At 53.0% G+C, this 15,638-nt stretch overlaps 6 protein-coding genes across 6 annotated transcripts; 2 read left to right on the top strand and 4 right to left on the bottom strand.

Moving 5' to 3' along the window:
- Positions 1–1,268: 1,268 nt before the first annotated feature.
- Positions 1,269–3,565, bottom strand: PFLUO_LOCUS4347 (uncharacterized protein; the record flags this gene model as incomplete). The annotated part of the gene is made up of 4 exons (XM_073781687.1): positions 1,269–3,101; positions 3,161–3,319; positions 3,372–3,489; positions 3,543–3,565. 4 exons carry the CDS (start codon positions 3,563–3,565, stop codon positions 1,269–1,271), a joined length of 2,133 nt encoding a protein of 710 aa, XP_073638417.1.
- A 155-nt stretch (positions 3,566–3,720) lies between these two features.
- On the top strand, positions 3,721–5,367 carry PFLUO_LOCUS4346 (uncharacterized protein; the record flags this gene model as incomplete). The annotated part of the gene is made up of 1 exon (XM_073781686.1): positions 3,721–5,367. The coding sequence occupies one exon, from the start codon at positions 3,721–3,723 to the stop codon at positions 5,365–5,367; it is 1,647 nt and encodes a 548-aa protein (XP_073638416.1).
- Positions 5,368–6,741: 1,374 nt separating this feature from the next.
- Positions 6,742–8,459, bottom strand: PFLUO_LOCUS4345 (serine/threonine protein phosphatase Pzh1; the record flags this gene model as incomplete). The annotated part of the gene is made up of 3 exons (XM_073781685.1): positions 6,742–6,771; positions 6,893–7,045; positions 7,110–8,459. The coding sequence occupies 3 exons, from the start codon at positions 8,457–8,459 to the stop codon at positions 6,742–6,744; spliced, it is 1,533 nt and encodes a 510-aa protein (XP_073638415.1).
- A 1,483-nt stretch (positions 8,460–9,942) lies between these two features.
- Positions 9,943–10,327, bottom strand: PFLUO_LOCUS4344 (uncharacterized protein; the record flags this gene model as incomplete). Its single annotated transcript, XM_073781684.1, has 2 exons — positions 9,943–10,149; positions 10,211–10,327. The coding sequence occupies 2 exons, from the start codon at positions 10,325–10,327 to the stop codon at positions 9,943–9,945; spliced, it is 324 nt and encodes a 107-aa protein (XP_073638414.1).
- An 823-nt stretch (positions 10,328–11,150) lies between these two features.
- On the bottom strand, positions 11,151–12,424 carry PFLUO_LOCUS4343 (uncharacterized protein; the record flags this gene model as incomplete). The annotated part of the gene is made up of 3 exons (XM_073781683.1): positions 11,151–12,016; positions 12,081–12,266; positions 12,337–12,424. The coding sequence occupies 3 exons, from the start codon at positions 12,422–12,424 to the stop codon at positions 11,151–11,153; spliced, it is 1,140 nt and encodes a 379-aa protein (XP_073638413.1).
- A 1,081-nt stretch (positions 12,425–13,505) lies between these two features.
- Positions 13,506–15,130, top strand: PFLUO_LOCUS4342 (NRAMP-like transporter smf-3; the record flags this gene model as incomplete). The annotated part of the gene is made up of 3 exons (XM_073781682.1): positions 13,506–13,934; positions 13,988–14,259; positions 14,317–15,130. The coding sequence occupies 3 exons, from the start codon at positions 13,506–13,508 to the stop codon at positions 15,128–15,130; spliced, it is 1,515 nt and encodes a 504-aa protein (XP_073638412.1).
- Between the last annotated feature and the right edge of the window lie 508 nt (positions 15,131–15,638).

Raw genomic sequence — 15,638 nt, 5'->3', positions numbered from 1 at the left:
TCAGTCTATTTTTTGCTTGTTCAGAACCCCCCGGGCCGACCAGGGTCAGCTGCGAAAAAGGACGAGGCTCAACGGGCGAGAGCTCGAGCGGGGCGATGGGCTTAATTCGACATTGGATTTCCACAGATGATAACCAGAGAGGGAAGCCGACAATCACCGGCCATGTGTGGTGAGAGAGAGAACGGGTGGAAGAGTGAAAGAGAGAGGAAGAGAAGAAGGGAGGGACAAAAGAGTGGGTTGAAGTGGGTTGGATTCAGAGAGTGGGGAGAACAACAAAACTGCACATGTTATTAATGTAGGGGATCACCCTGACGGTCCATATCATGGATTGACATTATTCCCTAGTGGACTCCAGCATATATATTCCTCCAGAATAATGATATTGAATTCACGCGCTGATGGGGATTGCTAACTATCCAAGTCGTGAGTAGTGGAGTCAATTCGTCCCATGCTTGCTGCACCCGGTATCTGTCTGCTTCCTTGCACAGGGAGAGAACCATTGTCTATATTTTGCAAATGTTCCTCCTTTTCGCAACGAGGGTGGCAGTGAATCAGCATTTCTCGCAATAGATGACCTTTGCCACGCTGCTATCACCGCATCGACCCAGCGCCATAAGATTAGGAAACGTTATATCAAGGTTACGCACGCCCTTCGTCGCAGCATCTAGCCATCCCTCAACTATTACTATCAATCCTTTCCAAGTGTGACGCGCGAATGCTTTGCATCTTAATAAACTTTGACAGCAGCTGGCTGTTGATGACTTGGAACCATGGACTAATTGCCTAAGCATTCGGAACTTTCGATACTTTTATAGCGACAGGTCTAGGATCCGTCGAGCGGTCCGTCGAGCTTTGCGGTATTATGTCGACTGTAGCTTCAGAGGAAGCTTGCCATGTGCCTGGAATCACTTTCCCCTGCCCTTCTTGTCCAAGCGTGTCCCCTGTCTTTCGGATTTCCCCAACACAGGAAGATTGACCTGCCGCCAACGATTCATAATCTTCACAAGTGTCTCCTAGAACTTTGATATCCCAACCTTTACTGTTAGAAGCCGCCCAGTATTCCTTTATTTCACGCCGTTATTGAAGTACATTCAAGTCATCGACCGAGGTCGAATATAAACTTCACGCAGGTCATGTAGGTGGGTTTCATTGCTATATTATATTACATAGCACAACTTGGTCTTCTTGGGAGATCTCCTTGAGAGAATAAATGTATATAAAAATTTGCAGTAGCTAAAGACCAGATCATGGTCGGAGCACTGCAGAATCTACAGCGGGCCCCGGCTGCCTCGGAGACTGCTCATCGCCAGTAGTTCATCCTGCTCAGCCGCGGACTGGTCCTCATCTCCGCCTTGTCCAAACAATGGAGCCGCTTTGCCTCGGGGACTCGTACTGTCTTGGTGGCGTGTCTGTTCCGGTGGCACCGATACCGAGCTGACAAACCCCGACAGGGTGCGCCCATTACTGCTACCTCCCAGCATCCACGAGAAACCAGAGTCCGCCATCGAGGGTCGAGCAATCGGTCGTGGCGGAGTGGCCAGCACCCCTCCTTGATTACTATCATCATTCGTAAGCTGCGTGGCAGCGGCGCTGACCGGCTTCTCGGTCCCACTTTCGGTGCTCGGCACGGTGGTACCCGTGTTTTCGGTATCCGATTTGTCTTGCGGGTCTCTTTCGGCCTCGGTCTTGCTGGTCGGTTCTTCGGCAGAAGGTGTATCTGGTGATGGATCCGGTGTTGATTGGGGGGTTCTCTCTATCTCTGGAGTTCGCTGAACCGAATCTAGTGGAAGCGAGGAGTCGTCGAGACAGCTCTGCACCGCCTCGGCCTGGTTGAGCGCTTGCGAGACGGCATCTTTGGTACCCGGATCAAGCTCTTTGACCCCGTCCAACTGAGTGCGGAGATCTTTCAGCGCATCTTGCAGGTTCGTGGCTAAAGTCTTGTTGCGTTCTTCCAGGCGTTGGAGCTTCATCTCCCATTCAATGGTCGCCGGTTGCGTTCGCGGTGGATCGGATGAACCATCCGGCTTTCGTGGGGGATAGCGCAGGCCGGGTTCATAATTCATGGTCTGCATGTTCCTTCTGGCTTCAGTCACAGCACCGCGGACCGCTTTGGCCACGCCCCAGGACTCGGTTCGCTGCTGGATACCTTTGGAAACATCCTGGAAAAGGGACTCGAGACTCTTCGGGCTGTTTCGAGCCGGCCACCTCGCAGGAGAGGTGTTCTCCTTGAAGTTGGTAAATTCGTCCCAGAACAGGGCCTTCCTCGAAGGTCGCCCGGTACTCTGACTGCGACGCTTAGAAGACTCCGGCGTCCGGCCAGAGTACTTTGCAATGATAGCGCTGCCTCGCTCCGCGGTGGGGTTCTGTTCCAAATAGAGGGCATCGTGCACAAAGCTCTGAGGTGTATGCGGCTGAGGGGAGGGGTAGCGCAGCAACAAAGACAAAGCGCCGGAGTAGTCCGCATCGAGTAATTGCCAACGGATCCGTAACAGCATCGCAATGCATGTAAAATCAACCAAATCAGATTGTAGTCCATGAGCAAAAAGCAGATCCCACATCATCAGGACATCGTCAAAGGGAAACTCCCGTCCAAATAGTAGACGCATCCAGCGCGTCAGGAATATCTGCGGGAGTACATCAACTGCGTGAAGGTGGTCGGCGAGCTCATGGTCGATGATCGTCAATGCTTCTTTATGCAGGTACTGGCAACGGGCAACGATCGGAATGACGTCCATCTGGCCATTGGCCGAACGTATCTCGCCATGTTCATAGTATATGCGCGCCGTCTGCATGACACATAGAAACAATGTGAACGAGTCATGTTCCACAAACTTGGAATCTAACAGAATCTGCATCGAATCATCATCTTCATTCGTGATCGAATCGCGATCCACCACCCAAAGAATCGGTGCCAATAGTTCGTGCATGCCCTGTCGGTACCCCACATCCGGATTGAGCTTGGAGTAGATGAACAAGATATCAGTCAATTTCAACTTGGTGTCCCGTTCCTGGAAAAAGAAATTCTCCTGCAAGCACCGATCGACATCCTGCGCGATCTCGGCGCGCAACTGTTCGTCCTTGCGGAGGGTTTGCCAGGGAGACTTGGGGGAGTATATCGTCAGACAAAGCAGGGAAATAGCAGAAGATGAAGACACGATACCTCCTCATCATCCGCCAGCGGATCAACCGTCGAGGCCAAATCATCCGGATGCTCGATGTATTTCAAGAAGTGGGCCCGGAGCGCATCGTAGGCCTCGCGCGACTCGGTCAGCTTCTGCGGCCATTGATCGCGGTCGATGTCCTCGAGGAAAAGAAATGCCTGCCATGGCAGTGAGCAATAAACCGTAATGCAGATGTGTGTCCAGCAGCACCTTCCAGCAGATCGACCTCAGCCCGTCTTTGCACAGGGTTGCGCCTTGGTCGGTGCGCAGGGCAGCTCGGAGATCGGAGGGGGCGTCATAATGGTGGAACAGCGTATCCCATCTCTTTCTATAGAAGCAGTAGTGTTAGCAATAATTTTCCAAATCAACATGCACTAATACCTGGTCTCTTCAATGGATCGCATTTCATCCCAGTCGTTGTGGTGGGCGATGCAGGAGGGAAGAGAGAGAGATAGAGAGAGATAGCGAGGGAGATGGGGCCGAGGCGGAGTGAGCATGTAGTGTCCGTGCTGTCTGTCTGTCATCACTTCTTCCACACTAACTACTTGCACTCTCCCCGATGTCTGCAGACTTGCTCGCCGAGTTCGGTCAGGGTGAGACCCAGAGGGAGGGTCAGCAGGAGCTCAATAATAATAATCATGCATCTCGGCATTCACATCTGCTCTCAAGCAGACACGCCATTCCACCACAATGGCAGTTCAACGATGTACCGCCGGAGCCCAACAGCGACGTGCTGTTTGATGCGACGGTCGACACCCCGGCCAGCGATGAAGATGATGACTGGGGTGAATTCGAGGAACCTGGGTCAACTTCCCAACAGACAACCACTCAAAATACAGAGGCTCATGGCCATGTCCCTGCGAGTGTGGACTTATTGGACTCGCTCTCCATCAATGATTCGACAGGTACGGCGCAGCCTGTGTTGAATGCTCCTCCAGAGAATCAATCGCACCACGGTCAAAAACCACCCACATCGACCTGGAATGATGCTTCGTTTGACGACTGGGGCGAGTTTTCGTCTACTGCATCGCCGGTTACAAGTACCTCCAAAACACACCATCACCCAAAGCAGGTTACCTCAAGTTGGGATATTCCCTCCATTGACGACTGGGGCGACTTCTCGGCATCCTCTACAGTACGAGCCCCACAGGCCAGCCAGAATCAATCATCAACTTGGGAGAATCCCTCCTCTGACGACTGGGGTGATTTTTCGACATCGTCCACACCACATCCTGTGGCAAAAGCCTCTAAAAAGGAACCCCAACCACAACCTAGCCAGAAACAACCGACCTCCGCCTGGGATGACTGGGACGAGTTCACCGACGCCCCGTCTTCCAAACCGCCTTCTACTGAGCAGAAACGACATCCAAGCGTCAAGTCCACCGCTCCCCAGCCAACATGGGACGACGAAGCATTCGATGAATGGGGTGATTTCACCGACGGACCCAACCCATCAATTACCCAACCAAAACCCAGCCCTCCATCTCAATCCTCAACGCCCAACCCAGCACCAAACAGCTTCATCTCCAGTCCAACAGCACCCTCCACAACCGTTCGCCCAACCAACATCCCCCCGCCATCCATCCTCCTCGAACTATTCCTTGACCTCCTCCCCCAACTCCAGAAAGAAGCCATCCAAGCAAAAGCCCACCAACAGCGCACCACCTCATCGCCAACCTCACCCGCACCCCAATTCCAAGAAATGGCTCTCACAATCCACAACACCCTCACAACCGCCGCCCGCGTAATAGCCGGCCGCACCCACCGCTGGAAGCGCGACACCCACCTCAGCCAAAGCATGCGCATCGGCCCCGCCCGCGCAGGCGGCAAGGCTGGCGGCATGAAGCTGAACGCCGTGAACAAGCGCGAAACCGTCAAAGAGGAACAAGACTCCGTCGATGTCCTGGCTCTATGGCGCGACCGTGCCGCGCTGTTCAATACAATCCTCCAAGCGGGGGGGCAGCGTCCTGCCCCGACTATTCCAGATCCCACGGCTCTGAAGGTTATCACTGCGCGTCCAGAGCACGGCGCTATCAAGGCTTCGCATGCTTGTGCGCTGTGTGCGCTTCGGCGCGATGAGCGCGTATCTAAAGTGGATGATCCGGCTGTGCTGGATAGTTTTGGGGAGTGGTGGACGGAGCACTGGGGGCATACGGAGTGTAGGTGGTTTTGGGAACGGAATCGGGAGCTTTTGGGCCAGAGGTGATTTGTTTGTTCTTTGTGTTGGTGTATATATCACGAACTGGGTATCAGGCTCCGCTTGAATAAATGACCCTTGGTCGGACCTGGTGGTCTGCTTCCTACATATGACATACCTCTGTAGCAGATGCACAGAAGGTCCTGTTCAATAATAGACCTAACAATTTCTCATTCTCCTTTTCGGGATTATAGCATTTCCATTGAACGATCTTTTAGGTCACGTTGTGATGATGTGGTGTTGCACTTATATCGAATGCTTAACCATACATAGGTAATACGGACACATAGAAAGAGTGGCCATGAAGGAAAGAAGGAGAAGAGACAAAGAAGGCATAGAAGTCTAGGGCGGACCAAATTGAAGTGGCAGAATAGAATAGAATTGATAGAATAGAGTAGAGTAAACATTGACATTGAATTTGAATTTCTGCACCGTAACGCCGATTTGCTTTGACTCAGTCACAATAACAACCACAAAAACCAGAAGAATATGATGAAGAAGAGGGGAAATAAGGGGATGAGAAGGTGGAAGAGGAGAGATAGGAGGATGCAGGGTAGAAGATATGTAAGGAGATACAGACACAGAGAGAGACAAGAGGGAGCAAAACATGCAGATCAAATCCCATGCACTGGGCGAGATGGAGAAGATGGGGGCATACTGGAGTAGATAGAGAAAGGACAATTTGTCTCATTCATCCAACCCAGTCAATCTAATCCAATCCAACTCAAGTCAAGTCAAGCCCTGTCAGGTTGTAGTGTAGTTATGCGGCTATAAAATCAGGCTTGGATCTCTGGGAAGGAGACAAGACAGGGCACCTGGCCCTGGCCTTGACACACCTTAACCGCAACTCGACTCGACTGACTCTGACTAGAAGAGCAAGCACAGCACCTAAACATTCCTCTTTTCCTACCGTGCTGGGCCGATCCATCCTCAATCGACCACGGCCTGTTCCAGCCATAGCCCAAGGAGGAAAGAAGGGAACACATAGTCCAATACCCAAACTCCGCAAGAAAGGCAAGGCCGACAGGGCTGCGAAGAGGACCGGAACGGACTAGACCGGCAGCTGCACCGCACAGCATAGCACGAACCGAGTCTACATCGCACCCTCGCCGGCTGAATATCCATCCCATCATTGCCGGGAAAAGGAAAATCCCAAGCCTCAGCCTGGAAGCCAAGCGGGATGCAAAGGGTGTTGTCTTGCATGATGGCAGGAGACCATTCCCGATACTCATACTCAGCCATTACTCAAACAATGCATGGCTTTCTACCATGCAGCCAGCTGACGAATCGAGATTGTGGGACGGTTCATGCTAGCCAACTAGTGGCATGTTGCATGCAGATGCCGATATTCATGGCCAGGGTTATCTGGGGTTCATGGGGAGCTTAGAAGCTCTGTGCTGAAACTGCCGCGGGCTGTGGTTGATTGGTTATCATAATTAGCAGGTGGGCCAAAAAATGGATGCAAGTGAAGGGGCGATGTCAAGTCTCGGCACTGCTGGGTAGAAGCAAGGGACAGACAGAAGGAAAAACGTACCGGACTGTTCAACATGCTGTTTCGCTTGTTGCGACCCTTCTTGATATGATTCTTCAATGCAGTCGAGTCCAGGGGTTTTAGCAGTTCGAAACTACAAAGCAGTTCTCCGGACACGGACATGATGGCACCCCAGTTATCGAACTCGCCACAATACTACAGACAAGACAGTGTCAGCAACGGTGATGATTGACGCAGAAATGACGGGGTAGCAACTTACATTCGGCGCGGAAAAGACAGTCACCAGGATTCGGTCCTGGTAGAATTCATACCCATCCTCCACGACCATGTGGGCACGGCACACCAGGTCGAAATCATGGCGTTGCAAGAAGTTCATGATCACCTTCTTTCCGAAGCAATAGCTCACGCCACGCTCGTTTGGTTCCCAGTCCTCCTCCATATCTGCGGGATCACTCCACAGGAGATCATTCAACAGACCATAATCGGGTACATCGGTGGGACGGGCAATGCCTCGGATGTCATCCATGTGCGAAAGGCTGGGCGAGAGACCGCCGTGGACGCAGAAAATCTTGCCAGCGACAATCGAGGCGATGGGTAGGCAGTTGAAGGTATCGATGAAAGTCTTCCAGATCTTGATGTTGCAGCGGCGCTTACACTCATCATAAAACCCATACACTCGCGTGACATTGGCGCACTCGTGGTTGCCGCGGAGCAAGAAGAAGTTCTCCGGGTACTTGAGTTTGTAGCAGAGAAGCAGGAGGATTGTCTCCAGGCTCTGCTTCCCCCGATCGACGTAGTCGCCAAGAAACAGGTAGTTCGACGTAGGTGGGAACCCGCACATCTCGAAGAGGCGAATGAGATCCGTATATTGACCGTGGACGTCACCCACAATCTTCACAGGCGCCGCCAGTTCCAACAGAGCAGGCTGAGAAAGAAACAGCTCTCGAGCCGCGGAGCAGATGGCCGTGATCTCGGCATTCTTGAGACACACCGTCTTGGTGACCTTGGTGGAGTAGCCCGCATCCAGCAGACGCGAGATCATGTCATCCAGATCAATCGACTTCAAAGCGCCCATGCCCATGCCGGGTGACCCAGAAGTCTCCAAGGGAGCATTGAGGATAAAGTCCAAAATGGGGTTCAGCTGGTTCTCCCGCTTGATCAAAATCGACTCGCCCGCTTTCTGGGCGGTCCCCGAGGGCGCAGCGCCCGATGGAGGCACGTCCGACACGTGGTCGACCTCGCCACTCCGCTGCATAGCATCGACATCCTTGTGGCCTCGCTGGAGACTGGACGACAGCGAAGGAGATGGCGGGGGTTGGGGCGAGCTGCTACGGCGCGAGGCGGCGTCCGACTCCGGAGACTGAAGACCAGCATTCGAGCCGGGGCGGCTGCCCGACGACTTGACCGAGCCCGCATCCGACTTGTCGGTCTGGGGGAGAGAGGTGGTGGACCCACGCGGGCTATCGGCGTTGCGAGCGCCGGGGATCTTCGAACGGATGGAGCCACGGAACGAGCGGAGTGACTCCTTGGTGTCCGACTTGGAGAAGGACGGGTACGAGGCGAGCGAGTCGCCCGAGTTGGCGCTGCCCTTGGAATGCGACTGACCCATGACTGCTGCAAGGCGAGGATGTCTGCCAAGCTTGGAGGGGGAGAATCGCACGAACGGCGGACGTTCAAGACGTTATGCCGAGAAGCCCCCTGTTCCTTTGGAATGTCTTGGCCTTCCCAGGTGGAATCAATCTCAATGACCCGTTATGCTGTGCAGGTTCTGCACCCGGGTGAGTGTTGGGGTTTCCGGTACTCTGTCAAGCGGGCAAAGAAGGAAGCTGGGCAGCCAGACAAGGTCTGCTTACGAGAGGAAGCGTGGGGGTTTTTTGGGAGAGGTGGAAGAAGCTAGAGAGAAGCTCCGGAATCGGTTGGGAAAAGCTCCTACAGAACCAGTGTCAGTTGTGGCTCGCCCGAGGATGGATCAGAGGAAGCGACAGGGCGACAGGGCTGAAGGTAGGAGAAGCAGGGCATGTGGCATGTGGAGGTGAAAGAAGGAGGATGGGAAGGAGTTCGCCTGGGCGAAACCGTGCCCGAGAGGAATGCGTCATGATAGACGGGGTGGGTGACACTTGTTGCCGCACAGTGTAAGGATCTCGAACGGGGGATAGATGACACACTTACCGACAGTGATGAATGCTGAAGCCGAAGAGAAGAAAAGACAGTTAAGAGGGGAAAGTACTCCGCCACCGCCTGTATGTGCAAAGGTGCTTGGGATGTTCTGCGACGGTCTCGATCGGGGGAGCTGGGGCTTATGTCACCCGGATTATCTCGGCCCGAGAAGAGAGCTTACCTGGGCAGACGAGCAGGTAAACAGAGGAAGAATAGGACACGAGTCGCAAACGGGCTCGGTCCTGCCTGTTGGGAAAATGTCTGACTAGCAGGTGATCTCTGGATTGGCATTCGGGCCGACCAGCTGAAGCAGAACGGATCCTCCGAGCCCTCCCGACTTGGATGCAGGAGCTACAGTAGATCCCCCCCACTATCTGATCCATGGATACAGAACAAGATACGATGTAGTTTGGCCAGATGATTCTCTCATTTCATCCAGAAGGAAACGACTCAGATCTACATTCTAACATTCGCCGCTGGGATCTCTTCACCGGCAGAAATAGGTCGTTGAAACAAATAATCTCCGGGTCAGACTGACAGAAACTGCACGCCAAGGCATCTCCGCGATAAGAGACACCGCTTTTTCCAGACGGACAGTCCACAGTTCCCCTAGAGAGACAAACCCTGAGCTGCCATCAGCCAAGTCCCCGAGCATGGTGCAGCTGTAATGCTCCACGTGCCACGTGAAGGCCAGAGAGCCAGTCTGGGCAGCCCCACGTTCAGCTCTTGCGCTGGCAGAAGAGGCAGCAAGGGAGGGAGTCTGTAATGTCCCAGTGGCATATTGGAGTTGGTTTATGGGCGCCACTGAGGCTTGGCGGGGGCGGTGGTAAAGCGACCAAGGGCGGTTATCACTGGTTAAGCCCGACGGAAAGGATAGTCGTGGACAAACAGAACACATTGCCCATCCGGTTGATATGGGTATGAGTGTTGTTCAGTTACTCCACCTCAATCTTCGTGATATGTCGCCCTGGAATCACAACCAGTCCAATCAGCCGACTGGTCATGTGCACCTTGACGCTAGAGCTAGGTGGCTTCACGGTTTCCTCATCCCACGTTTCTTGAGAGGCGCTGGCGGCGGCTTGCACGGCTGATGGGGACGGGAAGCGGTATTCGTAAGTGCTTGAGAGGATAATGTTTCGTTCCTGAGGGACAATCCGAAGTCAGTACAGACCGGGTTTGAGGTCATCGGAGGAGGATACCCACCGCATCGGTACATTTGAAGATGCCCACAAACATGCGGCTGTCGGTTGTATGGACCCGAAATGCACGCCCTAGTAGGCCTTCCAGATACTGGATAGCTTGGTTGTCGTCGGTGTCCATTGTCGCGGGTTGATGTGCTAGAGCTGGGTCTGGGTTGGATCAAGGCGGGTTGGCAGGGCTGTTGAGCTTGTTACTGTCGTAGTTGTCACGACTGAGGCTGAATCGAGAGAGGATTAGTGTGTTTCAGGCATGGTAGAACTAGTCGAGTAAGCGAATGGTGTGTGTGTGAAGCCGATGAAGATGAAGATCAGAGATGAAGATCAGCAAAGCGGTTGATGCCTGAGGCATAACATATTCCAGAAAGCTGGGGTTACCTAATCATGACATAACACTTTCAACCCTCTGACTGAGCTGCACCTTGTTGGGGCACTGGTAACTCTAGGAACACTGTCTAAAGCAGTTCTATTCTTGATATTGCTTTTCTCGAACTATGAAGGCAATGTTGAAGAATTGTGATACCTCTCTCATAACCTAGAATTTGTGACACCTCTGATAACTATTTCATCCCAGTAACAATGACTAGGATGGTGAAAACTGATCACCCCTTAAACGCACCTCGACATGCCATTTCATCGCCTCAAGCAGTTATACTCACCGTTTACATCGGAATACGCCATTGACCAAGGACTGATTAGAGTGGTCACATTTTACCCACACCTCAACCCACCTTTTAGCCTAGAAGCATTCAGAGGTAGTTTACAGATATTTATAACATTAAGTTCGGTGTCGTCAATTTTCAAAAAAAAATTAAATGTATTAGGCAATCCCGGCTTGGAAGGCGGGACTATCCAAGAAAGAAAAGATCGTGTGCTTCAATAGCACCGATATGTACCGAGAAGCTTTCGAGCCTCCGCAATATATCAATGAATTAAAAACACATCCTTTACAGGAGAAGACCAACAGCAGCCATCACAGCGCCAAGGACACCGGTGATGCTACCAGCGCCCATTCCGCTAGCAGCGTTGTAGGAGGGCATGGAGCTAGCCGACGAGGTCGAGCTAGGCATGGAGCCGGAGGGCATGGAGCCGCTGCCCATTCCCTTGGTGGGGGTGGCAGTGGGCATGGCCCAGGACATGCTGGACATGGACATGCTCTTGCTACCGCAGTCGTTCATGCTGCCAACCATAGGGCCAACCTCGATGATGGCGGGGCCGGCAACGATGTTGTCGTCGGTGGCCTGGGAGTTGCCCTTGGTGAGGACAACGTAGCTCTGGCCAGCAACGCCGCTGGGGATAGTGACGGTGAACTTGCCGCTGCCCGAAGAGGTCAGAGGAGCCCAGACGGGACCGGTGACGGTGATGAATGCGGCATAGAGATCCGAAGTATCCATGGACATGTCAAATCCAGTGCCAGCAGTCAGCTGGACCTTGGAGCCAGTCATGGCAGCGGCCATGGAAGACATAGTCAGAGACGGGAATGCCTTGACGGGCAGCATCTGGTTGCTCGATGGGCACGAGACGATGAAGGGCGAGGCCACAGTGTAGACCTCGTTGAAGTCCAGTGGGTCGTCGAAAGGCTGGGGAGAGGCAGCCTCACCGAGGGCAGCACGGAGGTAGGCGCTGTGGCGGGCCTCGACGGTCAGGATGCTCGCGGCAGCGGTCAGGTAGGTCTTGTCCATGATCGAAGCAGCGGCACCGAGGTAGGCGCTGACACCGACACCCTCCAGGACGTTACCGAGAGCGAGGAAGCTCGCAACATCGGTGGAGGGGAAAGCGTAGGTGCATTGCTCCACGGGCTTAGCTCCGGCAGCTAAAAGGGACAAGTTATTAGCCAGGTTGTACTTGGGTAGAGCGGCAGATTGATTAGTACATACCGGTCAGAGCCTTGGTGAGGAACTGCACGTGAGACATCTCATCGCCAGCGATCATCTGAAGGTTGCTGTAGGCAGCGGCGTTCAGGCCAGCGTTGGCGAAGTCCTGACGAGTGTAGTTCTTCAGACCCTCGGCGTAGAAGGTGGCCTCGAGGTGCTCCAGGGTCAGAGCATACTGGAGGATATCAGCTAGACAGCGAACGCGAACATCGTCAGCAAACTAGATTATACCAAGTCACCAGTGTCAGGGGCAGCATACCGTCATTGATGGCGGCGCGCTTCGCAACGGGGTTGGCGTAGGTCAGACCCACAGCCGCACCGGCAACAACAGCAGAGGTAAACTTCATATTGTCAAGTAGAAAGTGTTTAAGTAAAAAACGAATGTCTGAACAGGTAGCTGTGTGATGAGCAATGTAATCCTGTGTGAAGTCAACGAGGACCAGAAGAGCAGGTCCCAGGGGCTGTTTATATACCTCCACTCGTGGGCGTAAGTGATATTATGCGGGTTCTCAGCATCCGGGCCCCCAGCCAACCCCTGCAAGGGACTAAAAGAATAGTATTACCGGCGCCCCGTTCCCTCGAACCGAACTTTGGCCTTCCTGATTCAGTGCGTTCGCAACTGTACCTATTAGGATGTACATCATAAAGTGCCCGATCGGGAGAACGGACATGGACTTTCCCAGGGCTCAGATAATGACAAATTTCCGAGGTCTTTCGTAGCGGCGCATCAATCAAGGTCATTTCGGAGCTAAGACAGACACTTTGACCAGTCTAAGCAGAGACCCGCAGACCCCGCAAGGTCTCATTGGATAGATGAGTGGACGCAGGGCGATCCCGCACAGGTACCAACGGGCGGGACCCAATCGCAAATGGTTTTAAACGACCGAGAGCGATCGGGTATCGATGATAATCGGGAGCGCAACTAATTTATCCACTGGTATCCATCAATTAAGTCATAGCGGTAATTTTTCGGTGAACTTGAATAATTCGAGCGTCAATTCAACCATTACAAGTTGTCTGTGGAGAGTTCCGGCTGAGAATACCGGACCATGACACAATGCTTGGGACAATTGATGATCAGAAGACTTACAGTATCATACGCCCCTGAAGGGGCCCGGCATAGGACGGAAGGGACGGACACTGTCCAAATTGGGTATTGAACCACTGTCTAGACTCGGAGCTCTGAGCACCATAAACAGGGATGTTGAGAACCTTCCAGCAGGCGCTCATTAGGTTATTTGCATTATAACACGCTGTCAACCACGCGCGCAGACCGGATGCAGTCTTCCCGAGGCCGCGTGTTGGAAGTTCCTAGTCCCCGCGAAATCTAGCGACACGCAGTGATGGATAGTCCGCAGGGAAGATCATGGTAAATAATGTTGCAGTTGGTGTCTGGTGCTGATGGGACCGCTGGATACGGCAGGAACAATGGTGTTTGTTCGGGCTGGGAAGGATGGGCAAGCTGCGGTCTCTGGGGGTGAACCACCCCCAATGACCAGCGGATCACATCGTCGTCCTGGTCAATCCTTTACGTCGTCGTCGACCTTGCACTGTGCGCGCAGCCTGGCTAAGTTCGCCCGCTTTGTCGGTCCGGGGTTCCTCATCGCGGTCGCCTATATCGACCCAGGGAACTACGCCACCGACGTCGCGGCCGGCGCACAGTCCAAGTACGCCTTGCTATTCATCGTTCTGCTGTCCAACCTCTTTGCAATCCTTCTACAGTCCCTGTGCATCAAGCTGGGCACCGTCACTGGCCTCAACCTGGCTGAGAATTGCCGCAAGCATCTTCCACGCTGGGTGGTATACATTCTCTATGTATTCGCAGAAGCGGCCATTGTGGCAACTGATATTGCGGAGGTACGCACTGCCAAATGCAAGCATTGCAGATTTTGTGCTGATGATTGAAATAGGTGCTTGGCTCAGCAATCGCACTGAATTTGCTTTTGAGCATCCCGTTGGTAGCGGGATGCGCTATCACCTTGGTCGATGTCTTCTTCCTGCTCATTTTCTGGCGACCCAATGGATCAATGTGGGGATTGCGCTTGTTCGAATTCTTCGTGATGGCCCTTGTGCTGGGGGTTGTCATCTTATTCTGCATTCAGCTCTCACTCATTCAGGATCAATCTGTCGGTGAGGTCTTTCGGGGCTATCTCCCATCGTCTGCTATTGTCCAGTCTGAAAGGTAAGGCGAAAATACCTGAATTGATTGCAAATGAATCTCACTGACTTGGATATATAGTCTTTACCAAAGCTGCGGTATCCTCGGGGCCACCGTCATGCCTCATTCCCTCTTCCTCGGCAGTGGATTGGTTCAGTCTCGTCTGAAAGACTTCGACGTCACCGCAGGCTATGTTCAGTCCAAAGTGCCCCTGGGAAACAATGGCGACGAAGTGGAGTATCGCCCTACCATCCACGCAATCCGCGGCTGCATGAAATACTCAATCATAGAGCTGACATTGTCGCTCTTTACCTTCGCGCTGTTCGTCAATAGCGCCATTCTCATTGTCGCGGGTACCTCTCTATACGATGTTCCCGGCGGCGCCAACGCTGATCTCTTCGTTATTCACAAACTCCTTTCCTCGTCCATCGCGCCAGCTGCTGGTCTGGTTTTTGCCTTGGCTCTGCTACTGTCGGGTATCTCTGCGGGCATAGTTTGCACCATGGCAGGCCAGATGGTTAGCGAGGGCATGCTGAAATGGAGTATCCAACCCTGGCTGCGAAGGCTCATTACTCGTTCCATCAGTATCATTCCCAGCATTATCATCGCCGCTGCTGTTGGCAAGGAAGGGCTGGACAAAACCCTGACTGCCAGTCAGGTTGTTCTCAGTGTCATCCTGCCATTTGTCTCTGCTCCTCTCATTTGGTTTACAAGCTTCAGCTACTATATGACTGTCCCCGCTGGGCAGACAAGCGAAGGTCATGGCGAGGTTGAAGTGAAGCAAGTCCAGATGCGGAACCACATAGTCACCTCCATCATCGCGGTGCTTGTCTGGAGTCTAATCGCTGTGATGAATATCGCGCTGCTCGTGTTGGTCGGGATGGGTAAAACCTAATTGTGAACCCCCCCACTTCGGATGTTCTTTTCCGGTCATCTGAGTTTGAAACATGCATCCGTAGCATTAGTTACCGGCGCTACTGCATAATAAGGGGGTTGGCAGGCCGACATCGCGACGCCCGTCGACTGCAGGCATCCAATTTGCGGCTCGTCTAGTACTCATCGCCCCAGTTACCAAACTTCCCCCCAGCCAACTCACATAGACCCCCCAGCATAAGATTGCCCGGAGGGTAGGAGCAACGTATTGCTATAGTACGTTTCGATATTGTCACCACCTTACGCTGTTTGATGGTTTCCCGAACTCTAATGTCAGGGCAGACTAGTCTTTATCAGGAGTAGCTCCGGCATAGCATCGTTCCTCACTTATTTATTTATTATTATTATTATTACTAAATCAGGTTAATGGTCCATATCGTGCCCTGAAAAGGTACAGCGGTGTTCTGTGGTGCAGCATTCCTCGATCACTTTGACTATGGCTGTAACACAGAAACTGTGGCATGCTGCGA

Source organism: Penicillium psychrofluorescens (genome assembly GCF_964197705.1).
Source record: "Penicillium psychrofluorescens genome assembly, chromosome: 3".
Classification (NCBI taxonomy): domain Eukaryota; kingdom Fungi; phylum Ascomycota; class Eurotiomycetes; order Eurotiales; family Aspergillaceae; genus Penicillium; species Penicillium psychrofluorescens.
This window is presented reverse-complemented; position numbering and strand designations above follow the sequence as displayed.